General features: G+C 48.0%; 15 protein-coding genes across 15 annotated transcripts; 9 read left to right on the top strand and 6 right to left on the bottom strand.

Moving 5' to 3' along the window:
• Positions 1-36: 36 nt before the first annotated feature.
• SPPG_04479 (uncharacterized protein) lies at positions 37-783 on the top strand. Its single transcript, XM_016752713.1, has 2 exons — positions 37-316; positions 403-783. Exons 1-2 carry the CDS (start codon positions 51-53, stop codon positions 467-469), a joined length of 333 nt encoding a protein of 110 aa, XP_016608176.1. The 5' UTR covers positions 37-50; the 3' UTR covers positions 470-783.
• Positions 642-1,989, bottom strand: SPPG_04478 (uncharacterized protein). Its single transcript, XM_016752712.1, has 2 exons — positions 1,577-1,989; positions 642-1,507 (listed from the first exon to the last, which is right to left on the bottom strand). The coding sequence occupies exons 1-2, from the start codon at positions 1,928-1,930 to the stop codon at positions 836-838; spliced, it is 1,026 nt and encodes a 341-aa protein (XP_016608175.1). The 5' UTR covers positions 1,931-1,989; the 3' UTR covers positions 642-835.
• A 19-nt stretch (positions 1,990-2,008) lies between these two features.
• On the top strand, positions 2,009-3,731 carry SPPG_04477 (uncharacterized protein). Its single transcript, XM_016752711.1, has 2 exons — positions 2,009-2,306; positions 2,370-3,731. The coding sequence occupies exons 1-2, from the start codon at positions 2,279-2,281 to the stop codon at positions 3,635-3,637; spliced, it is 1,296 nt and encodes a 431-aa protein (XP_016608174.1). The 5' UTR covers positions 2,009-2,278; the 3' UTR covers positions 3,638-3,731.
• Positions 3,638-4,985, bottom strand: SPPG_04476 (uncharacterized protein). The gene is made up of 5 exons (XM_016752710.1): positions 4,882-4,985; positions 4,565-4,811; positions 4,310-4,490; positions 3,877-4,232; positions 3,638-3,808 (listed from the first exon to the last, which is right to left on the bottom strand). Exons 1-5 carry the CDS (start codon positions 4,920-4,922, stop codon positions 3,725-3,727), a joined length of 909 nt encoding a protein of 302 aa, XP_016608173.1. The 5' UTR covers positions 4,923-4,985; the 3' UTR covers positions 3,638-3,724.
• A 178-nt stretch (positions 4,986-5,163) lies between these two features.
• Positions 5,164-6,439, top strand: SPPG_04475 (uncharacterized protein; the record flags this gene model as incomplete). The annotated part of the gene is made up of 3 exons (XM_016752709.1): positions 5,164-5,395; positions 5,451-5,782; positions 5,849-6,439. 3 exons carry the CDS (start codon positions 5,164-5,166, stop codon positions 6,317-6,319), a joined length of 1,035 nt encoding a protein of 344 aa, XP_016608172.1. The 3' UTR covers positions 6,320-6,439.
• Positions 6,440-6,507: 68 nt separating this feature from the next.
• SPPG_04474 (uncharacterized protein) lies at positions 6,508-8,098 on the top strand (the record flags this gene model as incomplete). Its single annotated transcript, XM_016752708.1, has 7 exons — positions 6,508-6,768; positions 6,859-6,926; positions 7,008-7,027; positions 7,101-7,230; positions 7,290-7,343; positions 7,394-7,853; positions 7,918-8,098. 7 exons carry the CDS (start codon positions 6,508-6,510, stop codon positions 7,984-7,986), a joined length of 1,062 nt encoding a protein of 353 aa, XP_016608171.1. The 3' UTR covers positions 7,987-8,098.
• A 50-nt stretch (positions 8,099-8,148) lies between these two features.
• On the top strand, positions 8,149-9,241 carry SPPG_04473 (18S rRNA pseudouridine methyltransferase). The gene is made up of 3 exons (XM_016752707.1): positions 8,149-8,600; positions 8,676-8,786; positions 8,859-9,241. The coding sequence occupies exons 1-3, from the start codon at positions 8,237-8,239 to the stop codon at positions 9,080-9,082; spliced, it is 699 nt and encodes a 232-aa protein (XP_016608170.1). The 5' UTR covers positions 8,149-8,236; the 3' UTR covers positions 9,083-9,241.
• A 143-nt stretch (positions 9,242-9,384) lies between these two features.
• On the top strand, positions 9,385-10,514 carry SPPG_04472 (nuclear transcription factor Y subunit B-3). Its single transcript, XM_016752706.1, has 2 exons — positions 9,385-9,637; positions 9,716-10,514. Exons 1-2 carry the CDS (start codon positions 9,436-9,438, stop codon positions 10,219-10,221), a joined length of 708 nt encoding a protein of 235 aa, XP_016608169.1. The 5' UTR covers positions 9,385-9,435; the 3' UTR covers positions 10,222-10,514.
• On the bottom strand, positions 10,506-11,532 carry SPPG_04471 (uncharacterized protein). The gene is made up of 3 exons (XM_016752705.1): positions 11,303-11,532; positions 10,794-11,179; positions 10,506-10,716 (listed from the first exon to the last, which is right to left on the bottom strand). Exons 1-3 carry the CDS (start codon positions 11,375-11,377, stop codon positions 10,584-10,586), a joined length of 594 nt encoding a protein of 197 aa, XP_016608168.1. The 5' UTR covers positions 11,378-11,532; the 3' UTR covers positions 10,506-10,583.
• A 305-nt stretch (positions 11,533-11,837) lies between these two features.
• On the bottom strand, positions 11,838-12,831 carry SPPG_04470 (uncharacterized protein). The gene is made up of 4 exons (XM_016752704.1): positions 12,600-12,831; positions 12,380-12,530; positions 12,159-12,303; positions 11,838-12,095 (listed from the first exon to the last, which is right to left on the bottom strand). The coding sequence occupies exons 1-4, from the start codon at positions 12,799-12,801 to the stop codon at positions 12,057-12,059; spliced, it is 537 nt and encodes a 178-aa protein (XP_016608167.1). The 5' UTR covers positions 12,802-12,831; the 3' UTR covers positions 11,838-12,056.
• Positions 12,832-12,929: 98 nt separating this feature from the next.
• SPPG_04469 (uncharacterized protein) lies at positions 12,930-13,846 on the top strand. Its single transcript, XM_016752703.1, has one exon. The coding sequence runs from the start codon at positions 13,011-13,013 to the stop codon at positions 13,662-13,664; it is 654 nt and encodes a 217-aa protein (XP_016608166.1). The 5' UTR covers positions 12,930-13,010; the 3' UTR covers positions 13,665-13,846.
• SPPG_04468 (uncharacterized protein) lies at positions 13,702-14,485 on the bottom strand. The gene is made up of 4 exons (XM_016752702.1): positions 14,386-14,485; positions 14,110-14,296; positions 13,950-14,039; positions 13,702-13,891 (listed from the first exon to the last, which is right to left on the bottom strand). The coding sequence occupies exons 1-4, from the start codon at positions 14,451-14,453 to the stop codon at positions 13,835-13,837; spliced, it is 402 nt and encodes a 133-aa protein (XP_016608165.1). The 5' UTR covers positions 14,454-14,485; the 3' UTR covers positions 13,702-13,834.
• A 92-nt stretch (positions 14,486-14,577) lies between these two features.
• Positions 14,578-17,922, top strand: SPPG_04467 (uncharacterized protein). Its single transcript, XM_016752701.1, has 13 exons — positions 14,578-14,682; positions 14,743-14,867; positions 14,924-15,133; positions 15,204-15,310; positions 15,751-15,918; positions 15,982-16,111; positions 16,179-16,427; positions 16,525-16,637; positions 16,693-16,787; positions 16,850-17,010; positions 17,075-17,186; positions 17,251-17,612; positions 17,679-17,922. Exons 1-13 carry the CDS (start codon positions 14,643-14,645, stop codon positions 17,769-17,771), a joined length of 1,965 nt encoding a protein of 654 aa, XP_016608164.1. The 5' UTR covers positions 14,578-14,642; the 3' UTR covers positions 17,772-17,922.
• On the bottom strand, positions 17,833-19,859 carry SPPG_04466 (uncharacterized protein). Its single transcript, XM_016752700.1, has 2 exons — positions 19,617-19,859; positions 17,833-19,535 (listed from the first exon to the last, which is right to left on the bottom strand). Exons 1-2 carry the CDS (start codon positions 19,815-19,817, stop codon positions 17,988-17,990), a joined length of 1,749 nt encoding a protein of 582 aa, XP_016608163.1. The 5' UTR covers positions 19,818-19,859; the 3' UTR covers positions 17,833-17,987.
• A 130-nt stretch (positions 19,860-19,989) lies between these two features.
• Positions 19,990-21,606, top strand: SPPG_04465 (uncharacterized protein). Its single transcript, XM_016752699.1, has 8 exons — positions 19,990-20,132; positions 20,207-20,228; positions 20,301-20,429; positions 20,493-20,641; positions 20,699-20,742; positions 20,809-20,921; positions 20,988-21,167; positions 21,231-21,606. Exons 1-8 carry the CDS (start codon positions 20,102-20,104, stop codon positions 21,478-21,480), a joined length of 918 nt encoding a protein of 305 aa, XP_016608162.1. The 5' UTR covers positions 19,990-20,101; the 3' UTR covers positions 21,481-21,606.
• Positions 21,607-22,218: the final 612 nt, after the last annotated feature.

Genomic DNA, 22,218 nt, shown 5'->3' with positions numbered 1-22,218 from the left:
TTCATTGTGCAAACGCTTGGATTTTCCCTATCCGCAAGGTAGAGGGCATCATGCCACCGCCAGGACTGCAACAACGAGCGATAATACCTATTGAAACCAGTGTGCCTTCAGAGCCATTAGAGCCTTCCTTCCTTCCTGCATCGCCAATACCTGTTCCTCCAAATTTTGTCGGCAGCGCTCCGCCTTCCTCTCCCCACGGTACCCAACCACCTGCTATTGGGTGGACCGTCGTCAAATTCCTGGTTTTACTCCATTTGGTACCGTTACTGTACTGGCTGTACGCGGTCGTGAAAAGTTGGAGATTGTCACGCGCTCGGTCAGTTTCAAAACCTCAACATATACTGCTTCTTTTTTGATATGAACTGGATCTCACAATTCGTTTTCTATGTTATGACATGATAGACCTCCCTCACCAAAGATACGGCTGCAGGACGTTCGTAATCTTCGCCAATTAAGAAGGATGATGTAACATACTCACCATCGAACTCGGCTGTCTGCGCAATTTCTTACCGTACCTTATACCCCAACCTGCCTCGAAAATGCGGTGTCGATGTGGTCTAATATCTGCTTTCTGTATATACTGTAAATGTAATCTCTTGCGAAATTTCACCCTTGGGCGCTAGGAAGTTCGCACTGGAGAGATCTATTAATGTAAATCGCTGTATGACAGTTGACATAAAATGGATGCCAGGGATGGATGCGTAGTAAAATACAGACATCCTGTGGTGTATCCTTCTTTCTGTACATGAAATATATTACGATAAAATGAAGTATCTACCAAAACCCCGCCCACGCAGTGTCTGACGCGGCTCCTCTGCAGAGTCTTTACATGGAATTATTGCTGCTGTCTTTCACCTATGGGTGCATCTTGTGAATGCGCAACCGCCGAATGGTGTCCCGTCATCAACAGTGGACCATTTGAAACCGACGTGAGATGCGTACTATCTGGGCCTGACTGTATGTGGTTCTGCAAGCGCGACGGTTGGACCATATGGAAGACTGACTTGACTTGTTCTTGTTCTTGTTGCTGTTGCTGTTGAAGATGTTTCTGCATAGCAGCGAGAGCAACCGCCATCTGATCGGAAGATCCAACCAGTAGTTGTGTCTTGGTTTTCCGTTCTTTCACGGCTGCGTTATGCTTGATCGTCTTGAGATGCGTGCCCACATTGGAGAGCTGAGGTTGGCGTCCACCATTTCGGAGTGATATAGTTACTGGTCGAGAATTACACACTAAGCACTTCCAGACGCCCTCCACACTACGCCGGTCCGGAGTCTGCTGAACGCTGATCTGATAATCGATGTCTTTGCGAATATGTCGCGTGACCGGAGATTCCGCCAGGTGTCGCTCCAGGAAAGACTGCAGGGCTGGAAGGGACAAAGTGGGTTGTGGCGAGGTTTCTTCTACCATTCTTCGGCGTTTCCCCATTGGGCTGCCCTCAAATGTGTACATTAAGTGGCGGTTCGTCAGATCGTCACCATTTTCGTCGTACGGTCGACTTTGAACGTACTAAGTTCCGACGCACTGACGTATTAGAATCATACCGCACTCCACGTTCACGTTTGCTTTTAGTCGTACCTGCATTATAAGCTTCTTGTGACCGGGTTTCAACACCTTCTTAGTGTAGGTTTCGGCGTCGTTCAGGTCGTTCACGGTCAAAGTCCTGACAGCGTGCAGAGACTCGAAGCCAGCTTCATACAAAAGCTCTATGGCTTCTGCAGGGATGTAGTCTTGGAGCTGGTCGATAAGACGTTGACATTCTTCGTTGAGGTCCAGAGACCCCTCCAGTGAAGATGACGGCGACGGGCCGTCCGGCAGCGGAGTAACGGGAAGAAGATTATCGGGATGGTGCTCCGATCCCGACGGATCTTGGTGCAAACCCGGAGACTGTGAGAGAGACATCAGGGCGTCGGCCCCACTATCATGCTCCATACGTCCTAACGACGATCTTGTGATTTTCCTCCTGAAGGGCAACCAGGCGAGTTGGGGCCGAGCTCTGACGCGTTAGAATCTGACCAATCGGTTAAATCCGGAAATGGGGGCATTTAATGCTCATGTGACTTTAGATAATCAAGGAGCGTCGCGTGAACACCTCCCCTCTACTATTTTGGAACACGAATTGCTGTTCAGGAGTCGAAGCCGATCTCCCTCCATTATCCCCATTCCTGCTGTTAACCTCCCCATTGGGTGGATATTTATTCTACGGGGATTGTTACTGTCGTAAATAGAGAGGAATCGCTTATAGAGGACCCAGCATTCGATTCATTTTTTCGCACTCACATGGGACAAGACACTTCCAGTTTTGAAGGTGGGATGAACATTGCAAATGCAAGTGTAGGCAATACATCTAACCAAAGTGATGTGTGTCAAGATACCGAGTCTTCTGCCCATCTACCGGCAGATTTGGATTTTAGCATGAATACTCAAATTTCAAAGCCCGCTGAACCCCTGGTTCTTCGTCGTCACAACAAAGCTCCGTCAGTTTCGTCCTGTTCATACTCATCCTCGTCTTCATGGATATCAGATACGACAACACTTGTGGACAGCACAGATATTATGGTCTCTCTTTACAGCCCGATTCAAGACCTGCCGACAGATCTTCTTCTCCACCTTCTCCGCTACCTTCCCCCACTTTCCCTCCATACGCTGTCGCGTACTTGCAAACCATTGCATAAACTAATAGCCGCAAACCTAGATGCATTGTATAGATACCACACTATAGCGCGCTTTGGTCTGTCGTCGCCGCATCTCAAGCACTACCATGCTCTTAGGCTTGCTCACGAAGGCATTCAAGAACAGACGTGGGCAGACATGTATTGGAGGCTCACTGTCTGCAAAACTCGATGGGTTGGCTGGGCTTTAGATAGAGCTACGAATGGTTTCGAAGCATATCCAATGGAATTTGTTATCAGGGATGTAGGGCTGCTGTCAAAGCGAAAGGGAGACATGAGCATCGATGCAGTTTGCAGATGGAGGTCGGTTGGTGATGCGCTTACCGGCGTTTCGGGGACACTGTCCATTCCGTCGCATCATAGCACACAGCCAACGTCTATATCATTTGTTGAACATACACTCCTTCGTGGCCCAAACACAATTGCGCTGCCAAACCGGTATGTCGGCTCCATTTGGGGATCTGTGATGATCGGGTGGTACGATCCCGGTGGAACGAGAGACATGCGGGGTGTGTTCGGGGTTGTCATGGAAGAATGCTTTGGCGAGGACTGCATCGCTCCAACTTCAAATCTCGATGATCAACCTCTATTCGACACGCTCTCGGATGGACGACAAGTGATTTTCAACTACTCAGGCATGCTTACGAATGTTGTGGAAGGTACAAACTACTCCGTCGCTCTGCGCGTCGACTTGCGAAGCAATACGGGCTCTCTCGCAATTGCAAATGGCAATTCCAGCCGACCCTTTACCTTATGTGCGTCCGGACGCGCCTTACGTGTACAGCTCCCGTCACCCCCAAGTACCAACAGCGAAGCACTGTCATGGTGGGAGATACCCCGATTTAATGGACCAGAAGGTGAAGTAGACCTAAGGAAAGTAGGAAATGGAATCCTGGGATTATTTAGAGAACCCGCTCTTGGCGTCTTTTATGTCAGACCGTGTGGCGAAGACCAGAATTACCGCTAATTGGGAAAGGACTTTAAAGGCTGTATCAAGATTGTACAAGAAACGCTCAAATGCCGTAAACTCTACACGTAAATAAATGTATATACATCATTTCGTTCTTCTTTTCTTCTTTTTACCTTCTTCCATATCTACATTTCGCAGCCCTCCCTTTTGATGTACTTGCTTCACAGCCTATACATCGAAAGGTTGTCCAATATTAGCCAAGTCTTCCACATGCCCATATATTCTGTCGTGCATACCTTCGTAATGTTGAGTACTTTTCCATCCTCGCCTTTCAATACCTTCTTGGCCACTTTCATCGCCCCCTCCTTCTCAATTGAAGCGTCCACCGTTGCAGGTTCGAATTTGCGTTTTCCCCGCTTAATCTTGATCTTATCCTCATTTCTTAGTTGTGCGTCGAATCTACCCAGACTAGCAGTCGATCCTTTGGACTCCACAATCTTCTTCTGTATTTCTGCCTTCCGAGCTTCGCGCGGATTCCGACCCGCAGCGGTGGCGCTGGCCTCTTCAGCGTTGCGACGTTGTTGCTTCTTGTTCTTCTCGACCCTCTCCTTCTTTTCCTCTCGGCGCTTTTCATACTGGTCCTCCATTGGGTCTACAGTTCAATTACATGGCGTTAGGCGTTACCCTTCTGGAACTTCCTGCAGGTCTGAAAGTATGAAGTGCACCTACCGGCATTATCCGGCACCTCCAGTAACCAATCATCAGTTGTCTGATTAGCCCCTTTGTATCCCCATCGTGGCTTGTAGTCGCCGACGCCCTCATCATACACCATTCGAGATGTTTTACGCTTTTGAATTCCTTTGGTTTTGGCAAAGTTCTCCCATCGGGTCAGGGCTTTTTCTTTGGGAATCTGATGAAAATCAACATCGTGAGTCTCTCGTAGTCGAAAATGCTTAGTGAATGGTAACAGTCATCCCATCATACCGGTTTTGCTCGAGGTATTTGGGTGGTTGCATCTGGTAGCTTTGCAAACACGCCCTCCTGGGCTGTCTCTGTTGGTAGACCAAAAATCTGGTTCACGAGCAGTTGGGCCCCTTCCCGTGCGAGGTTTTTGAGGTAAGTATCTGGGCTAGAGCGGAGTAGGGCATGGTCCACAGGATTTGTGTCAAATGCGACGAGGTTGCGCAGGTCAAAGTCTACAGGAATAGCCTTTTCCACCTCTGTCGATTTACTAATATGCCGGGTCAATAGCTGAGGAATGGCATAGTATATCCCTTGCGAGCAGCAAATAAAATACATACTATTTGTCCTTGAGCGTCTGAAGCTGTGCAACGACGTCCATGGTTGACCTCTTGTGTCGTTTGCAATTGCAGAAACTTTGGTGAGTGTTGGATTGCAAACGCAGCTCCGAAAATCCAAAAAGAATTATGGAACCACATTTGATGGTTCGAGCCGGCACGTCGTGGCTTCTCTGATGAGTAATCATCAATCGAGCGTCATCTCATCATGGAATGATTGATTGTCAAACGGCGGCATAAAAGACGACCACTTCTCATCTAACCCTCGGCCGTACCTTCCTCACCATGTCTGTCGTACCTGCTGGCTCAAAGATCCTCGTCACTGGCATTACTGGCTTCATAGCCGCACACGTAGCAGAGCAACTACTTGCGGCTGGCTTTCGTGTGAGAGGAACAGTGCGATCTCTTGCAAAAGCGGAGCATCTGAAGCAGCGCTTCGCGTCGTACGGTGACAAGGTTGAGTTTACCGTCGTGGAAGATCTCGAAAAGGATGGTGGATTTGATGAAGCTGTGAAAGGTATCTCTGAATTGCAGCTACTGTAACGCAGCAGATGATAACTTTGATAATTCAGGTGTGGCGGGAATCGCGCACGTTGCAAGTCCATTCCATTACAAAGTCGAAGATCCCTGGAAGGATCTGATTAATCCCGCAGTTCGAGGCACTCTTTCCCTTTTGGAAGCTGCGGCTGCCACCGAAGGAATCCATCGGGTGGTCATCACGTCATCTTTCGCAGCCATTGCTCATCCTGCGGCTCCTGGTTACAAGTTTACTGAGGAGGACTGGAATAACTGGGCATTGAAAGAGGTTGAGGAGAAAGGAAAAGATGTAGCCCCTGCTGTTGCTTATCGAGCCTCCAAAGCCGAGGCTGAACGAAAAACCTGGACATTCGTCAAGGAGAGAAAGGTAATTGCTTTGATTCGCCTTTGGTTGGGTTAGGTATCGTATTAACATAGTTACGCCTGCTGACAGCCGAAATTTGACGTGGTGACTATCAATCCAGTCTTTGTCTTTGGGCCAATCATCACGGATGTACCGTCGCCGGACGCTATCCCCACTTCAGTCGGATTGCTGTACAAGTACCTGGCGGGAGAGCATAAGTCTATTGACGCCGGTTCTCCTAGTAATGCGTTTGTCGATGTCCGAGATGTGGCTAAAGCTCACGTTGAGGCGTTGGTACGCCCCGAGGCTGGTGGACAACGTTTTCTCACCTCCGCGGGCACACTCTCATGGCAAGAAGTCGCTGACATTTTGCGAGAGTTGTACCCTGACCGACCGATACCTAAAGGTAACCCGGGGAAGATCCGTAATGGTGACGAGACTATTGTCTATGGGGAGCGTGCCAATAAGGTGCTCGGAATTGATTTCATTCAGCTAAAGCAGTCCGTCAAGGATACAGCTGAAATTCTGGTGCAATTGGAGAAGAAGTGGGCAGCACGCTAGATTTAGTTGCAGATGTTTAGTTTTTGAGTCAACACATTTACATATTGCGAATTACATGACAATGGATAGGCGACTTGTAACCATATCTTTTATATAAACACATCGTTGATTGTGATATTTGATCAAACTTACAGGATCTATGATTTAGCCGCGTGACGCATGGCAATCTGTCCCGATTTGGGCAGCGTATGTCACGCTGGCGATCCTTCGCATCACATCCCAAAGTCTTCCAAAGACCTTTAGCAAGCCCGACCACGACCTCTTTAAGACTATCTGAAGTTCCGGCTGCAAGTGGGAGTATTACCGTAGCGAGCGCGCTCTGGAGTATCATGGAGGAACGTTTTCTGAGGGCCGTCACCCTCATTTCTGCCGCCCCGAAAGAACAGCTCCCACATGTCGCTCCAATTAGCAATGCCAAGAAGCTGGAGCTCTATGCCTTCTATAAACAGGTCAATAGTCTGGCCTTGCTTTGAGACTGGCAGCTGGCATTGTTGCCCTATATGTGTCCTTTCCCCTGACGTTCGTCTGTCTGATTGCAGGCGACGTTAGGAAAATGCAATATCCCCACAAGACCCGGGTGGTTCGATATTGCTGGGAGATACAAATGGTAAGTCTCTTTGGAGTATAAGACCTACGGACGTGTATGAACACTTTGTTGTGTCTTCTTTTTTTTTGCTACGTGCTGTAGGGATGCGTGGAATCGTTTAGGTACCTGCATAGTTCGCTCTTATGATGCATATCATATTTTCTTGACATGCTAATGTATTGGCTGTTGGCAAAGGGGACATGCCCAAGGAAGAGGCTATGCAACATTATCTTGAAGAAGCTCTTCCCATCTTGCAGCAATTTGCCGATTTACCCGAAGCTCAAGTTGATGCATATATCAAGCGTCACGTTCAACCCGGAGACAGGTAAGGGTTCTATATCCTTGCTCATTGGCTACTGGGTTCTGAATTGCATGGTTGCCCAGGCAGGAAGTGGAAACATTGTTTCAGGAAACTAGAAGATTTGTCCAGGAAATGAGGTAACGCCGCAGATGAGTTGGACCTCGCCTTCGCTAACGCGGAAATGCAGTTACAGCGACGAGGAGGACCGATTCTCCTTCGAAGATGTGCAAGGGCACTCACATCGCTCGAAGAGAGCGACCCCAAAAGATTCACCATCTTCTCCAACCCTCATTCCACGCGATGTCCCTTCAATTCCAGAGCCTGATACACCTCCACTGCTGGCGGAAGTCTTGCCATCACCATCGACACCACCAATACCTCCACCACCGGATATTGCCGTCGCTCTAGCTGAGGAAGTGTTAACGAACGCAGGCGAGCTACGAGACCATTTTGCCCTCCAGCAGCAACGCATGTCACCGGAAGCAACCCAGCGTCTTAACGAGGATGTCGTTGCGCTATTAGATGCTGTGATGCAAAGGCTGGATAGGGTGGAGCGAAGGTTGATGGTGCTAGAGCAACAGGACGGGAAAGGAGATACAAAGAGTAAGCGATCTAATAACGGGCGGGGCACATCAACCCTCGTCATGGTAAGGACCTTAACTTGCACATGAACATGTCCGTATGCTAAAGCTGCCCAATTTGTAATATTAGTACACCTTGGTAGCGGCACCTATTTTTGCTTTCGGAATCTGGCATGGCGTGAAAACCCGGCGAAAGTAGAAAAAATCTGTATATTCTATAAACATGTTTTTCCCGTCATGAACGAGCTGTATCCCAGGACGTAAGACGCGATCAACCCATTTGAACCATAAAATTCCATGCAACCGCACAAGTGAAATGGCTGGATGGCTACTTGTATTTCTTTTTGCTTTGCTCATCATCGTTCAAGGACCACATTTTAAACTGAAATTCGTCGGATCTCCGGGTTTTCAATTGCCGGTCTTTCTCAGTCCCCCACCACCTATCGGCGATGAACAGTATTGCCAAACCCCCAGCTCCTCCGAAAGTCGCAAAGGAGAAATCCACAGCTAAACGCTTGATTGTGGTTCTCCAGCAAGCGTCACTGGAAACAGTCAAGTTGGGCAAAGGAAAGGAAGGCCACTATGCTCTTCTAAACTGTGACGATCACCACCACCTCCTCAAGAAGCACGGCAAAGATGTGTCGGAGTCGCGGCCTGACATTACCCACCAGTGTCTCCTAACATTACTCGACAGTCCTCTGAACAAGGCGGGATTGCTGCAAGTATACATCCATACAACGAAAAACGTTTTGATAGAAGTGAACCCACATGTGCGAATACCGAGGACATTCAAGCGCTTTTGTGGATTGATGGGTACGTAATGTTCTGTCGGTTTTTTATGTGTAGAGGACTCTATTCATTGTCAACTACCTTTTTGTCTTGCCGCAGTGCAACTTCTTCACAAACTGAGCATCAGATCGGTGAACGGGCCTGAGAAGCTTCTCAAAGTTATCAAAAATCCTATTACAGACCATTTACCACCCAATTGCAGAAAAATAAGTAAGTTTTTCTCATTTCCATGGTGCCTGGCTCCATCATTGTATACGACGATTGACCACCTTCCCATGTCAGCCATGTCGTCCGAAGTTCAAGCTGTCCGACTAAATTCATACGTGGCAACCTTACCATCCGATGAACCCGTCGTCTACTTCATTGGCGCAATGGCTCATGGTCCGGATAACTGGGTGGATGACATCGTGGACGATAAGATATCAATATCCGAGTATCCTCTTTCTGCGTCGGTCACATGCGGAAAACTTACATGTGCATACGAGGAAATGTGGAATGTATTGTAGAATGGTCAAGCTTGATAGTGGGGCTAGATTTGGATTTATATTTAAATAAGCGAAATGCGCATTATGTACATAGTGTGGGAGCCATTGTTTGGGCACTGGTTGCTACCATCTGCAGCCATAATAGCAATAATAAACGACAAGGCAATTGAAAAAGAAGAAAGTTGCTGGTTGAATGGCTTAGCTAAGACTCTGGTCATGTGCTGAAACACAACAGTTGGAGGTGGCGTTGTCCTTCTGGGGTTCGTCCGCTTTTCGCCCAACCAACGGCCTTTCACTTACCCAAGCAGACGCGGAGTTGGTTCGCCAGACCCTCTGACCACGACCAACACCACGATATAAAGCTGGACCGGAGCATGTCCGACACAGGATCGAATACGGGAGGAGGGAATGGAGCGTACGACGATATAGATCGTGAACAGGACCGGTTCCTTCCCATTGCCAATGTCGCCAGACTCATGAAAAGAGGCCTCCCAAATAACGCTAAAATTGCAAAAGATGCCAAAGAGTGTGTTCAAGAGTGTGTGTCAGAGTTCATTTCGTTTATCACCTCTGAAGGTTTGTACCCTGCTAGCTGTGAAGCTTTGCTGTCCATTCAGCATCGAGCATGATACTCTTTTTTGGCTTCACCTGTAGCGAGTGATCGGTGTCAACAAGAGAAACGGAAAACTATAAACGGCGAAGATATTTTGTGGGCGATGCAATCACTGGGATTTGAAAACTACTGTGAAACATTAAAAGTTTATCTGCACAAATATCGGGAAGCAACAAAACTCGAGCGCGCTGCGTCAATACCGAAAGAGGATTTGGGGATCAACGGTTTGTCGGACTCTCCCACTGATGAGGCTGCAGCAAACCAGGCAGCGATGAACCAGGCAGCGCTCAACTCTGCAGCGGTTGCTTACGCCTTGGCACTGCAACATCATCAGCAAACAGCACAGCAACTACGGCAGCAGCAACAAGCAAGTCATGCAGCGGTTCAACAGCAAGCTACACTACAACAGCTCCAACAGCAGCTACAACATCAGCAAGCGACGGCAGGTCAGCAAGGGCAGCAAGGCACACTACCTTCCATCACACCACAGCAATTGCAAGCGCTCGCTGCCCATTACGCCGCACAGCAAGCCCAATTTACTACATAGTTGGAATTTAACGATAGTTCTAGTCACTTTTTGGCCATTTTAGAGCATGAGCATTTTATTTTTGTTACCGGCTGTATCCGCACTTGGTTGTATGGAGGGTACTTTTCTTGTATGTATGTTTTTATGTTATGGGTTGGAATGAAGAATAGCACGGAAATGGCGGCGATGAGGGGAATCGTAGGTGCCGAAGTCCCAGTTAAATGCTACATGTTAATTGGTCTTTGAGTGCACAAGGTAATTGCTGGTTGCTTATGCACCAAAACCAGTATGAAGAGGATCCAGAATACGAATATGAAAAAAATGTTCATTCTTACAAAACTATGAATACAAGAATCCTATAAACCATGACCATATGGGCACATTTAAGGCTCCACTGCCTTAAGTTCCTCCTGGGTGGGGAATTTACTAAACATATCACGAAGCTTGTCCAATGGGGCGGTGAGAAGGCCAACCACAGTTTCGAATGGTGGCTTGTCGGGGGCCGAGGGGTGAGAGCTGGAAGGATGAATGGATGACCAAATTAGATGAACATGCCAAAACGCTTAAGAACGTGCACTTTTGAAACAACTTACCGAGTAGGAACAAACTTTTTTGTCATCTGGAACTCTCGTCCTAGCTTCGTGCCTTCCTCATTTTGCAATGCACTTCTCAGTTTTGGCAAGTCTTCAGTCTCCTCTTCCTGGATATGTTGACGCAATTCCCTCATCATTTTGGCCAAGAGTGCATCGAAATCAGCGTCCTTGCCAGCCGTCTTCTTCTGGAGTTCGTAAATGTCGTTCTTGACTTGCTGGTGCTCTTGGCGATCCTTATCGGCAATGGCCTTGCCGTTGGTTACATGTTTTTCAAGAGCAGGGTACACGATCAACTCCTCAGCAATTGAGTGTCTGGCGATTTCCCAGAACAATTGGTTGACCCATTTCTGTTGCTCTGTCGGCTTCCCATCATTAGCAAGGTATTGCTAGCAAAGATGAAGAGAGAGGGATCAGCATGCTTGATTTATCGGTGTCGGACCTGTCAGCGTTCAATGTAGCTTCCAGGGTGGCCTTATACGACCATTAGACCGTCTGCAATTGCTACTCACTTCGTAGTAAGTTTGAATTTCCTTGTGGTCATAGATGACGGCATCAACTACGTGAACATTCTTGTTGCTGGACATGTTTTAGAAAAGTAGATAATCGGAAAGAATTGGCGTATCGGAAATTGAGTAGCTCGGTGATTGGAGAATAGAGGCCTTGCAACCCGACTGGAGGGCTCTTCTTTTATACTCAACCGGATGATTAAGGGGAGGGTACGCAGCCATTACGTCACAATATAGCAACGCGGAAAGTTAAAACAAAGTGCACGCGTCAATGAGCTTAACACGCATTTGGTTGTGAAGGTTGAGACGGGTGACGACTGCAAAAAGGCGGAGAAACCCTTTTGTTGTCCATTTGATTGGCCCACGAGGAAATTAGACCTTCTTGGGCAGAACTCTCCACGCTGGAAAACCTGAAAATGGATCGATTGCTCGCGGTGTGGTCATCGTCAATCCTTTTGCCTTTAAGAGTTACAAAGGGGTCATTGGTGTTGAGAGCAGGGAAGACGATTCGGCTACCCAAGGTGGACAAATGTACTGTCTCATGGGTCTGTACATTTACGGTGATTGCTCGTCAATTCTGCTCAATGCAGCAATCGTCAGGGAGGTTCTTTGGACTAGCCGCTGTGTATTAAAATATCAATGGGGTTTCTCTAAGATCAGTTCTGGTTATGGTATATCAACAGGCTAGTCTCCATGCGGTTCCATGCGGCGGGCATCGCGACACACAGACCTCTCCGGGGAGACTACTGTTGTTATCTCACTTGGTTTTGATCATGCGAAGCTTGCCGGGAACATACTGCTCGATATGAATGAGTACAGCTCAGCGAAAAGGAAGAAAAGATCACCATAAATCTATTACCTTGAAATTGTCTGCGTAAGTCTTCACCCGGAATTTTTCTGGCTTTGGTTCCTCCACCCAATACTCGTAACCCTGGCGCTCAGCAAACAATATGGCATCCTCCTTGGATGCAAAGTTCATTCGTACACCTTGAACCGCATCGTGGCTGAAAGAGTGGTCAGTTGCATGCGGGGACCCGGTAACTTGGTGTCAACAAGAAATTCCAATTGTGTGAATAGTACCTACTAGCCCAACCCATTAGTGGGTTTTCCCACCGCTCCTGTACGTCGAAATCAATTCTCCAATTCTCACTGTTTGCAGTTCCTTGTTGCATGGCATTGCGCGCTGGTTTAAAAATCTTCACAGAACGTCTTGAGATTTCCGGAGGGACACCTACACATACAAAGGGGAGCATTTAACAATAGTTCCAATAATGCCAATCCTCCTACATCGCACGCCTACCGCTGCAGGCGTCGGCTTCAAACACATCGCGCTGTCCCTTTGGTGAGGGAATGACAAGGTTTTCGTGCTCCTTGTCTGCTAGCGGTTCGCCCGAGAGCTTTTGCAGTTTCTCCGAGGAAACAAGTCGGATTTGCTGTGCATATACAAGGGTTGGACGAGGCAAGCCTGTGAATCGGCGAGCAGGTAAGCGGAGGAGGGACATTGTGATGATCGTTGGGTGGTTGGGCTGAAGCGATAGCGCTTTGGAGGGCACTCGATGGGTAGTCGTTGCTATGGGCAACAGTTGATTACGCGCGGCGCTGGGGTCCCGTTTCAAACGCGCCATAGCTTACGAACAGAAAGGAAAGCATAAAAACGGTCGCCCATCGCTTCGCCCCCCCGCCAGTTGCTTTGAGCGCATTCCTCCTCACTATGACCGCTTATAGAACGGTACGGTTCACATTCTGGTTGGCCATCGCATTCCTGGTGCTTGCAGTGCTAGTGCAAGGCCAGGCTCCTCCTCCAGGAAACGGCGGCGCAAATGGCGGAAACAACACAAATCAAACAAACACCACCCAACCGATGCCGCCTTGCGGTACCCGTCCAGGCAGTATAATCGTAGATTCCCCGCGCTCCACTACGGTAGTTGCCGTGGGCGGAACCCTCAACATTTCCTGGCATTACAGCGATTTTGTCGACACCGGCCGCTTCCCAGCTAGGAAGGTTGCGCTCTACTATCAGCGTGCAGACCAGGCCATCACTAACAACGGCTGGAAAGCCATTGAGGAGAACCTTCCGCGTGACACTAGAAACTACACCTGGACTATTCCATCGCTCCAGGATGCTTTTTACCTTATCCGCTACGTCATGGACGACCTTGACCCCCAGAGGGTTCCTGCGAACGGAAACTGCGTGCCTGACACTTTCCCTGGTCCGACGAATAGTCAACAGTTTAAGATTATGAACTCGCTCCCTCTTGTAACAACTCCGGACACTATGGGCCCTAATAGTGGGGCCTTCAAGTCTGCTTCGGGCATCTTCACGTTCGTCGCCGTTCTCGTTGCGTCAACGCTAGCGCTGCGTTAGCAAAATACGAACTTAAATGTAATTGTAGTTATGCATCCAACTATCAGTGGCGATTTGTACTTAGGGAGATAGTTAAAGCGCTTTTATGTATGTATTCAATAATTCATAATCAAGAAAGTAGATGGGGAACGACAAGATGCTCAGCCTGCTTGGCAAAGATTTCTCTCTCGTTAATAACTCGCAACCAAGTTTAATGGCCCTTCCAAATATTCTTTCAGTGTTCTTGTCTAAGCCGATAGATCGCATCAGTATGAAATCTTGGGGTGGGAATGTGTATGGAATTACCTTTGCCTTTAGCAAACCCCATTCCACCCTTTCATCAGCCACTAGACATAAGAGCATCCTGCTTGTCCTTGTTATCGATAGCTTCCCTTGCTTATACAATGACACATATTGGATTTAAAACCAATATTCCAGCACCAGTATAGCACTAACAATACCGCACCTCGCAATCCAGTATCAAATTTCGCAAACCTTCTTTTCCCTCCCCACCCTCCACTGAATTCGCAGCAGGAGGTTTACCGTACCGCTCATATCCAAACCACACATTACTGGCCACTGCTGCCAAGACCTTGGCATCCTTCTCCGTCCCCCCTGCAAAGGACACCAGTGATCCGTCGGGGTTTAAGAGACTAGAGTAAGGTGAAGCGCACATAATGCATATCATTAAAAGTCAGAGTATGAGGTGATGCTCTCGTCAATGTAAACAGCGTATCCTTACAGTGCGGCGTGAACGCCTGCGGTGTTGGCTTGCTGAAGGACTTGGGTAATAACTTTTGGCTTCAACATGCTTTTCACCCGTGGCGGTCAAGGGCGGGATTCTGAAAGTCGCCTTCACGATCGAGCGTGTTCACGTGGTAAATGCCTGACGTGTCTTTGACATTCCATCGGATTGCAAATTGCTTTTTCGAACAAAATCTTGTCAAATCCGTCGCGATCGCACATCCTACCCTAGTCCATACCACCTGACAACACAAGATGGCAGAGGATTATCTTATGGGTAACGGTGCTTATGGTGGTATGCATTTGTTTGGACAGCTTTACCGCACAGGTGCTCTCGTAATAATGCGCATTATAGACCACATTGATGGGGCCAACGGAAGGGACATGCAAAAGTACGACGGGGATGCAGCAAAAGACCCTAACGCGGATGAGGTTCCACAGCAATCGGACTGGGAGCGGCTGTGGGACGCAGTCAGCAAGGTACATTAACTCACTGCTACCGGACGGAAATGCCCTACTAACCAACCATGTGAAAGAATCCTGATGATTTTGAATCTTGGGAATACCTGATTGCAGCTGCAGAGGGTGCCAACGGTGACGTTACGAAGAACTCATCTGCAGAAGACCAGCAAAATCTTCGGACAGTGTATGATCATTTCCTGCTGAAATTTCCTCTATGCTTTGGGTATTGGAAAAAGTACGCGGATCGGGAGAATGCGCTGGAGGGACCTGAGAAGGCACAGGAGGTCAGCGGAGGCTGTAAAGTCCTTCATATTGAATGTTGTGCAGTGTTCTCACATTGTTACGACATGACAGATCTTTGAACGTGGGGTTGTGTCCATTCATAATAGTGTCGACTTGTGGACTCAATATTGCACTTTCAAAATTGAAAACTTTGCTATTGACGAAACTGGCATTAGAAGGTGGGTAGGAGTGTATTACTGTACAGGTGTGTCCATTAGGGGTGGATAAGACGTTGTGTTCGGTGTCGATCTAATGGTCGCATCGAATGCACGGCTGACTGTTCCCGTAGGCAAGGCAAAGGGGGCAACGCGAAGTGGGCGGGACCAGACTCATGGCTGGGATAGCTGGTATTACCTTGTTTTGTTTTGTTCGCTTTGCGATGTTGTGGGGATTTTTGCCCATGGATTGTCATTGCCCGTTGATGAATGTTGCGGCGACGCGAGCAATGGGCCAGAAGGTATAGCTTGAAGCCACCAATTAGGTGTGGTCTTCTGACTATGTTTTGCCAGCTTTTATGCAGTTGTGGGTGGGATGAGGGTTGTAACATTACGGTCTTTGGCCGCAATGCTGACTCGGGTCGAGATTCTGACGTAGTATCCCGGTTTTTCTTTTCTTTTAGTCTGTTCGAAAGAGGAGCTGACGCGGTCGGTTATGACTTCATGAGTCACGTTTTCTGGGACAAATACATCGCATATGAGGAATCAAAGGGGAACTCGGCCGGGATTATGGCGATCTTGGAGCGCATTATCCACATACCACTGCACCAGTATGCACGTTATTTCGAAAGGTTCGTAGCAACTGCCCTACCCAAAATGGGATTGACTATATAAAAAAATTTTATTGCATGCAGTTATTCGACGTTGTCCATTACGCGACCCGTCCGAGAACTCGTGTCTGCCGAGGAATACGCGAACCTAGAAGATGAGATCCGTAATCCTCCGAAGCAAGAGGATGATGACAGAGCCCCACCTGAACACAAGGTTGACTTACTGATCCATGCGTTTAGATCTGCGCGCATGGTATTAACAAGGCTTATTTTGCCGACAGACCGACGACCAGGTTCAAGCAGAAATGCGACAACGTATCCATGCCATCAAATCTGAATTATACATGAAAACACAAGATGCTGTGCATAAGCGATGGATCTATGAGTCCGAAATCAAACGCCCATATTTTCATGTCAAGCCGCTCGATGAAGCGCAGCTGGCTAACTGGCGCCGATACCTGGAGTTCGAAGAATCAGAGGGAGATCAGATGCGAATCTATGTGCTCTATGAGAGATGTCTGGTAGCATGTGTACGTATCACAAGGCGAGGACACGCCCGCTCAGTGTTGTGTTGCACGGTTTTTATATGGTTTCCTGATCAAAAACATCCTTTTATCTTTCCTCTAGGCTCTGTATGAAGAGTTCTGGAAACGGTATATCCAATTTCTCCTTGCAAGAGAAGACTTTGAAGGAGCGCGAAATGTCTATATCAGGGCTACCAACATTTTCATACCTTCAAGGTGAGAATTCGCATTATGGGTCAATCTAAACAAATCCTAACAAACCGATAATCAGCCGACCTTCTGTACGCCTATCGTACGCCGCCTTTGAAGAAGAGCGGGGGCGTATTGAGGAAGCACGACAGATTTACACGCAAGTGCTGACACAGCGTACGTTATGCATTGTACCTGAATAACGTACTGGTAATTCCTAACCATGGTTGCAACGTCAGTCCCAGGGCATTTGGAAACCCTCACAAAGTTTGCGCACTTTGAACGTCGTCAGGGCAGTCAAGAGAAGGCGATAGAGGTTTTGGACAATGGAATCCAGTCCGCAAGGGACACAAAGTCAAAAGGTTTCTTGGAGGCAAAGAAGTTGAAGTGCAAGTACAATGTAAGCTTAGAAGTAACATCTGTTTCATGCTTGTCACAAATTAAACGTCCCTTTATTATTTAAGGCGGACGGCGACATAGAAGCGGCACGAGCAGCCTATCAAGACGCAACACAAAAGTACTCAGATAGCAGATTCCTATGGCTTAGTTACCTGCTTCTCGAGGTAGCTCAACCAGGTGAGAAAGATAGATATGCAGTGCCCATATTACCCCATGTATTTATCCTTATCATATTGTAAAGGACCAAAGGCGCTGAACCTCGTAGCACAAATATGGGAGGGGGTAAAAGCCTCCTCCTTACCTGCTGAAGACAAGCGGGACCTTGGTCTGCGGTATCTCGACTTCCTCTTGGAAAGAAGTACAGATATAGCGCTCATAAACAAGGTTGAGCTGACTGTGCACAGGGACTATGCTTCGCATGGCGAAACGTCGAGAAAGCGGGGCTTTGAAGACGACTCTGAGTATCGACCAATCAAGCAAGCGCGAGCCAGTGTCGATGTGAGTGGGGTCGCGCCTGTTGATGTTGGTACTCCAACAACGCCATATTACGCTCCTCAGGCGCAAGCTGCCTACAATCCTTACGCGGCATATGGTGCACAACAGGTCAGTCAAAAGTATACTTCCCTTGCAGACCGTCTACATAATATTCATCAGCTGATATGTCAACAGGGATACGCTGGGGGCTACTATGGTGCAGCTCCCGCAGCTGGTGCTCCACAGCAAGGTTGGGATTACTCACAACAACCCGCTGCTGCTTACTAGATTGGATGGCTTGCTACCGATAGCAGTAAATGCTTGGATTTGGCTGGGTTTGCTTTTGTGTCTTTTGTATAGTTCTTATTATTGTACGTATGGTTGCAATCGATACGCTGCTTACGAATAACAGAGTAACAATGTGGATTTTTTGTAAACAGCTTCGAGGTTCGGAGCATTCATTCTTTTGATATTTACTATAACGGATTGCCAATTGAACCGTACTCACTCATCCAAAAAGGAAAAGATTTTCACAACACCGACCGGATTGTCAAATTCATTGCCGCCCATTTTGAGTCCCTCTCTTGATCTTCCCTCAAATTTATCTATCCACCAGCCCCCACTTACACTCACAATCTTCCCTTCATCAAACCCAAGCCACCTTGGACCACGCCCGCAAGCCGTTATTCCTGTTTCCCATTCCTTTGCCCAGTCATCATCCATAAGAGTGACGACCGGATCTGGCGCCATGTCACCGTATAAGCACTCTGCGCTGGTAGCGAGTTTCCAGATTTTCAATCCATCAACTCCACCAGTAATCAATTTGCCGCTCACTGCATCCAGTTCCAGAGCCATTACCGCAGCGGCATGAGCGTAAAGTGTTGACGCATGAATGAGGTATGCGCGCGGCAGAGATTTACGAGTGCCGGCTTCGGCAGTGACAAGTCTGTAGACTTCCACTCTGTTATCTGCGTGGGCGGTGACAAGATATGGTGGCCGGAAGCGAATACATGTCAACGGTGAGGTTCCTCTCGGCATGGAAAAACCGACAGGAGCAGGTGTGTAGTGCCGCGTTGTTACCAACGTCATGGTATCGGTAAATCGAAATTCTTGAACACCCACGTCCCATTCACCGTGAAGGGTGGGTGCAGCATATGAAACATATAAAAGATATTGTCCGTCGTGCTGATTTTGCTCGAAATGAAGGTCTACTGGAGCCCAGCAAGAGCTTCCTCGCAAGTGGTGGATTGGTATACAAGTTTGGCGCTCGTTCGATGAGGTGCCCTGCACCTTGTAAACGACCAAATCAAAGTCTGACGAGCAAGTTACAACATAATTGTTGAGAATCGCTACAGATAGTAAAGAGCGACCCTGAGCGTTGCGATGGATGGTGCATAACTCCTCGGCTTTCCAACCAGACGTGCCATTGTCGTTCTTTGTCGAGAAGGACCATAATGTAAATCCTCCGGTGCTATAGCCCGCTATGACCCGCTTTGGATTCGCACCATGATTTCCGGTACCTTCGTCAATCCGTAACGTAGTAATAATAACCGATGCTGGCAAGTTTGACGAGCTGACCAATGTACCAACATGGGATTGATCCTCGATTCGCCAAACATTGATTTCGGGAGAATGGCAAGAGGTTTCCAGGAAGGTGGATGAGAAAATAAGGTCTTTCGTAAAGGTAACAACTGGATTGCTCTTGCGATCAACTGTGGCGTTAACAGCGTACCCAGCTGTCTTGGTGGTGGGGTATGTAGAAATACTTGTATTGTCGTCCTGCCCAGCCCGGATCTTCCCGGATACGTCCAAGCTCGTGATACGGCAGTTACCTACATGCCAATTATGTTGAAGTATGTACATTGAATGCCAATCCTCGCGCTCCTGCATAATTCTTCCCGCCATACTACTCTTTCTCGTTCGCGACGAGGAACATAGCTCCCGCCCTGAAGTTGGAGAATCAGCGCGCGATGGTTTACATTGCTGAGTAAGGGATTGTCGCGGTGGTGGAGGAAGGAGCGAGAAACGGTCCATAAACAAACGCTTCCACAACTGCAAAAAGCCGGCATGGTTACTACAGACTACTCTCGCTCGCCGTGTGCATTGTTAACCGTAAGCGATTGTTAAACTTACGTATTGGTCTGATGCCAAACGCTTCCAGCTTCGAGAGGCCGACGCTATGCACGCCAAGTCTTGGTGCGAGAGGTATGCAAATATATACAAGATAATCTCGTCAGACAGAAACTCGGTAAAGTCTCGCAGCCGAGCATTGTCGCCACGCAGCCAGAACCTCTCTCCACAAGGTCGCTTCTGGGGCCGCGTGTGGGATGCCATTGTTGCTGTCGTTTCCAGACTGCTATCTGTCGGTTGGGACGCTGGCGTTATCCGGTCACGCTTGAACAAAGCCCGATCGCAGTTCCAAATGGTGATTCGAATGGAAAGAACCACATTGATCGGTTAATCATCCACCCGGTCTCACACGTGAAATCATAGTCAGGCGGCCGTCGACATCCCGGGTTGTCCTGCCTTGAACTTTTTACCACATCAGGGCTCTTTTTGCTTGGAGATTTAGTGTATCTAGCTATTTTCATAGGAATATCCAAAGCAACCAGTTTATCATGTCTGACAATGTTGCTCACGCTTTGGCCGGTAAGTTGACCCAAGATTACGCGCACGATGGTAGATCAGAGCTGTCCCTGACCTTGTACTTATCTCAAAATAAGGTGCCGGCGGCGGTATGGTCAGGTATTCATTTGGCTGCAAGTGGGGCATTCTGACAGACCAGACCACTCGCTAACGCGCACATACTTGCTACAGTATGGCTCTGACTTACCCGTTGACGACCTTGTCGACCCGCTCGCAAGTCAGTAAAAGTGGCGGCCGTATTAGCCAAGTTGAGGCTTTCAAGAGGATCATGAAGGAGGAGGGACCGAAAGGATTCTACTCGTATGTGTTATGCTTGATTTTTCTTGGCTGCCGGCAACTCACTGATATAATGCATTTCTCCAGCGGGATCAACTCTGCTATGTTTGGGATTGCCGTTACCCAGTATGTGTATTACTACTGGTACGAGCTGGTGAAAGCGGGGATTGAAAAGGGCGTTGCTGCTGGACGCGCGCTGACCATTGGGGAAAACATGTTGACGGGTGCCATTGCAGGTAAAGACCGTTTTCCGGAAGCTACAGAGGTGGAATCGTGGACTCATTGAACAATAGGTGCTGCCACCGCGACAATTACTAACCCCATCTGGGTTATCAACGTGAGGCTTGGCTCTTGTGTGGTGATGATTTACCAATCTGTCTGACGTCATTACGCAAACCTGTAGACACGACAAGTTGTCAAGAAGGAATCTACTGGTGATGATGGCAAGCCAACCTTCAAGAAGCAAAGCACTTGGCAAACCGCATTGAAGATTCTCCGAGAAGAGGGCCCTGCTGGGTAAGCCGGGGTTGAGTTATCACTGATCCACTCGGAAGAAGTTGGTACGCTAACACAATGCCTCAGATTTTTCCAGGGTATCCTACCAGCGTTGATCTTGGTCATCAACCCTGTTATCCAGTTTACTGTTTTCGAACGTCTCAAGGCATGGCTGCAAACTCGCAAGGGAAACCTTAGCGGCTTGGACTTTTTCTTGCTTGGTGCCATCAGCAAGTTGGCCGCTACCTCAATCACTTACCCGTACATGTAAGTAACGGCCAATGATGTCTACTTGAGAAGACTCTCGAGTAACTCTTGCGATGCCTGTAGTGTCGTAAAATCCCGCATGCAGCTCAAACAGACGGGTGATGAGAACAGCCGATACAGATCTGTTTTGGACGGGTTCCAAAAGATCATCAAGACCGAGGGCGTGAAGGGTCTTTACAAGGGCATTGAAGCTAAGCTCGTGCAGAGTGTTTTGGCTTCCGCCTTTACCTTTGCATTCAAGGAGGAACTCTTCTCCTCCGCTGTATGGTTGCTTGTACTCCTCAGGTTGCGGGAGCCAAAGGTTTCCGCTTGAAAATTATTACCATAGACCTCAGTTCAGAGTAAATCAGAGTGCCGGATGCGCATCAGTCCGTTGTTCATAGTCGTAGAATCATAAGCCACTGGAACCTTAATAACGATACCGGTGCCTTCAAGCCAATTCATAAACCGCTCCACCAGATAATTGGGGAGCGTGCACGATCGCATTCGACTGCATATTACACATCAGCCTAGTTGTGGGGTTTCATTATGGTGGTTATGTCCAATATCAATTGAAAGTATTCAGATATATACACCTTGTGATGCTCAAGGTAAGAACCTTTCCACCTTGTTCTTGAAATAGGATGTGTGCTTGTTATGGTTGTTACTGGTAGGTGGAATTCATGTTGACATAACATTAAAAAATCGAATACAGGGCGATGGTACATTCGAGTTTTAGTAATCTAATAAAATTGGCGTAATCCATTCATCGGCGGAGACGTCACATCTGCCTCGCGGCAGTAAATTTGGATTCATTGTAGTGAGATCAGAAGCTCGCAACGCTGGCTGATGGGTACGCAGGACTAGAGTTGGAAGCCTCTGATCGTAAATACGCAGAACCCAAACTTGTTCCATGATGAATGGATTACGCCAATCCACTTGTTTATGTACCTGCCGCTGAGTGTCCTTATCATTCCAGTGAATGTTTTGTGTTTCTGTTTGAACAAAGAGTGAGTCCTCATCGCCATGTCATTCAAAGAAAACATGAGAGACACCACACACAAACAATCCA

The sequence above is a fragment of the Spizellomyces punctatus genome (assembly GCF_000182565.1).
Source record: "Spizellomyces punctatus DAOM BR117 chromosome Unknown supercont1.7, whole genome shotgun sequence".
NCBI lineage: Eukaryota > Fungi > Chytridiomycota > Chytridiomycetes > Spizellomycetales > Spizellomycetaceae > Spizellomyces > Spizellomyces punctatus.
The sequence above is the reverse complement of the archived record's forward strand: the minus strand, read 5'-3'. Positions and strand labels throughout refer to the sequence as shown.

Bases quoted from the DNA above. Each gene is read 5' to 3' on its own strand.
- SPPG_04479 (XM_016752713.1), top strand. From the start codon at position 51: ATGCCACCGCCAGGACTGCAACAACGAGCGATAATACCTATTGAAACC. The intron at 317-402 runs GTCAGTTTCAAA...ATGACATGATAG, and splicing joins TGGAGATTGTCACGCGCTCG to ACCTCCCTCACCAAAGATAC.
- SPPG_04478 (XM_016752712.1), bottom strand. From the start codon at position 1,930: ATGGAGCATGATAGTGGGGCCGACGCCCTGATGTCTCTCTCACAGTCT. The intron at 1,508-1,576 runs GTACGACTAAAA...GTCGGAACTTAG, and splicing joins ACAAGAAGCTTATAATGCAG to TACGTTCAAAGTCGACCGTA.
- SPPG_04477 (XM_016752711.1), top strand. From the start codon at position 2,279: ATGGGACAAGACACTTCCAGTTTTGAAG. The intron at 2,307-2,369 runs GTGGGATGAACA...ATGTGTGTCAAG, and splicing joins AGACACTTCCAGTTTTGAAG to ATACCGAGTCTTCTGCCCAT.
- SPPG_04476 (XM_016752710.1), bottom strand. From the start codon at position 4,922: ATGGACGTCGTTGCACAGCTTCAGACGCTCAAGGACAAATA. The intron at 4,491-4,564 runs GTATGATGGGAT...GATTTTCATCAG, and splicing joins AAATACCTCGAGCAAAACCG to ATTCCCAAAGAAAAAGCCCT. The intron at 4,233-4,309 runs GTAGGTGCACTT...ATTGAACTGTAG, and splicing joins GGAGGTGCCGGATAATGCCG to ACCCAATGGAGGACCAGTAT.
- SPPG_04473 (XM_016752707.1), top strand. From the start codon at position 8,237: ATGAACAGTATTGCCAAACCCCCAGCTCCTCCGAAAGTCGCAAAGGAG. The intron at 8,601-8,675 runs GTACGTAATGTT...GTCTTGCCGCAG, and splicing joins GCGCTTTTGTGGATTGATGG to TGCAACTTCTTCACAAACTG. The intron at 8,787-8,858 runs GTAAGTTTTTCT...TTCCCATGTCAG, and splicing joins ACCCAATTGCAGAAAAATAA to CCATGTCGTCCGAAGTTCAA.
- SPPG_04472 (XM_016752706.1), top strand. From the start codon at position 9,436: ATGTCCGACACAGGATCGAATACGGGAGGAGGGAATGGAGCGTACGAC. The intron at 9,638-9,715 runs GTTTGTACCCTG...CTTCACCTGTAG, and splicing joins TTCGTTTATCACCTCTGAAG to CGAGTGATCGGTGTCAACAA.
- SPPG_04471 (XM_016752705.1), bottom strand. From the start codon at position 11,377: ATGTCCAGCAACAAGAATGTTCACGTAGTTGATGCCGTCATCTATGAC. The intron at 11,180-11,302 runs GTGAGTAGCAAT...CATCTTTGCTAG, and splicing joins AAATTCAAACTTACTACGAA to CAATACCTTGCTAATGATGG. The intron at 10,717-10,793 runs GTAAGTTGTTTC...TCATCCTTCCAG, and splicing joins AAAAAGTTTGTTCCTACTCG to CTCTCACCCCTCGGCCCCCG.
- SPPG_04470 (XM_016752704.1), bottom strand. From the start codon at position 12,801: ATGTCCCTCCTCCGCTTACCTGCTCGCCGATTCACAGGCTTGCCTCGT. The intron at 12,531-12,599 runs GTAGGCGTGCGA...TTGTATGTGTAG, and splicing joins TGAAGCCGACGCCTGCAGCG to GTGTCCCTCCGGAAATCTCA. The intron at 12,304-12,379 runs GTACTATTCACA...CCACTCTTTCAG, and splicing joins CTAATGGGTTGGGCTAGTAG to CCACGATGCGGTTCAAGGTG.
- SPPG_04469 (XM_016752703.1), top strand. From the start codon at position 13,011: ATGACCGCTTATAGAACGGTACGGTTCACATTCTGGTTGGCCATCGCA.
- SPPG_04468 (XM_016752702.1), bottom strand. From the start codon at position 14,453: ATGTTGAAGCCAAAAGTTATTACCCAAGTCCTTCAGCAAGCCAACACC. The intron at 14,297-14,385 runs GTAAGGATACGC...ACCTTACTCTAG, and splicing joins GCAGGCGTTCACGCCGCACT to TCTCTTAAACCCCGACGGAT. The intron at 13,892-13,949 runs GTAATTCCATAC...CTATCGGCTTAG, and splicing joins GGGGTTTGCTAAAGGCAAAG to ACAAGAACACTGAAAGAATA.
- SPPG_04467 (XM_016752701.1), top strand. From the start codon at position 14,643: ATGGCAGAGGATTATCTTATGGGTAACGGTGCTTATGGTG. The intron at 14,683-14,742 runs GTATGCATTTGT...TGCGCATTATAG, and splicing joins GGGTAACGGTGCTTATGGTG to ACCACATTGATGGGGCCAAC. The intron at 17,011-17,074 runs GTAAGCTTAGAA...TTATTATTTAAG, and splicing joins AGTTGAAGTGCAAGTACAAT to GCGGACGGCGACATAGAAGC.
- SPPG_04466 (XM_016752700.1), bottom strand. From the start codon at position 19,817: ATGGCATCCCACACGCGGCCCCAGAAGCGACCTTGTGGAGAGAGGTTC. The intron at 19,536-19,616 runs GTAAGTTTAACA...GGCTTTTTGCAG, and splicing joins GTTTGGCATCAGACCAATAC to TTGTGGAAGCGTTTGTTTAT.
- SPPG_04465 (XM_016752699.1), top strand. From the start codon at position 20,102: ATGTCTGACAATGTTGCTCACGCTTTGGCCG. The intron at 20,229-20,300 runs GTATTCATTTGG...TACTTGCTACAG, and splicing joins GCCGGCGGCGGTATGGTCAG to TATGGCTCTGACTTACCCGT. The intron at 21,168-21,230 runs GTAAGTAACGGC...CGATGCCTGTAG, and splicing joins TCAATCACTTACCCGTACAT to TGTCGTAAAATCCCGCATGC.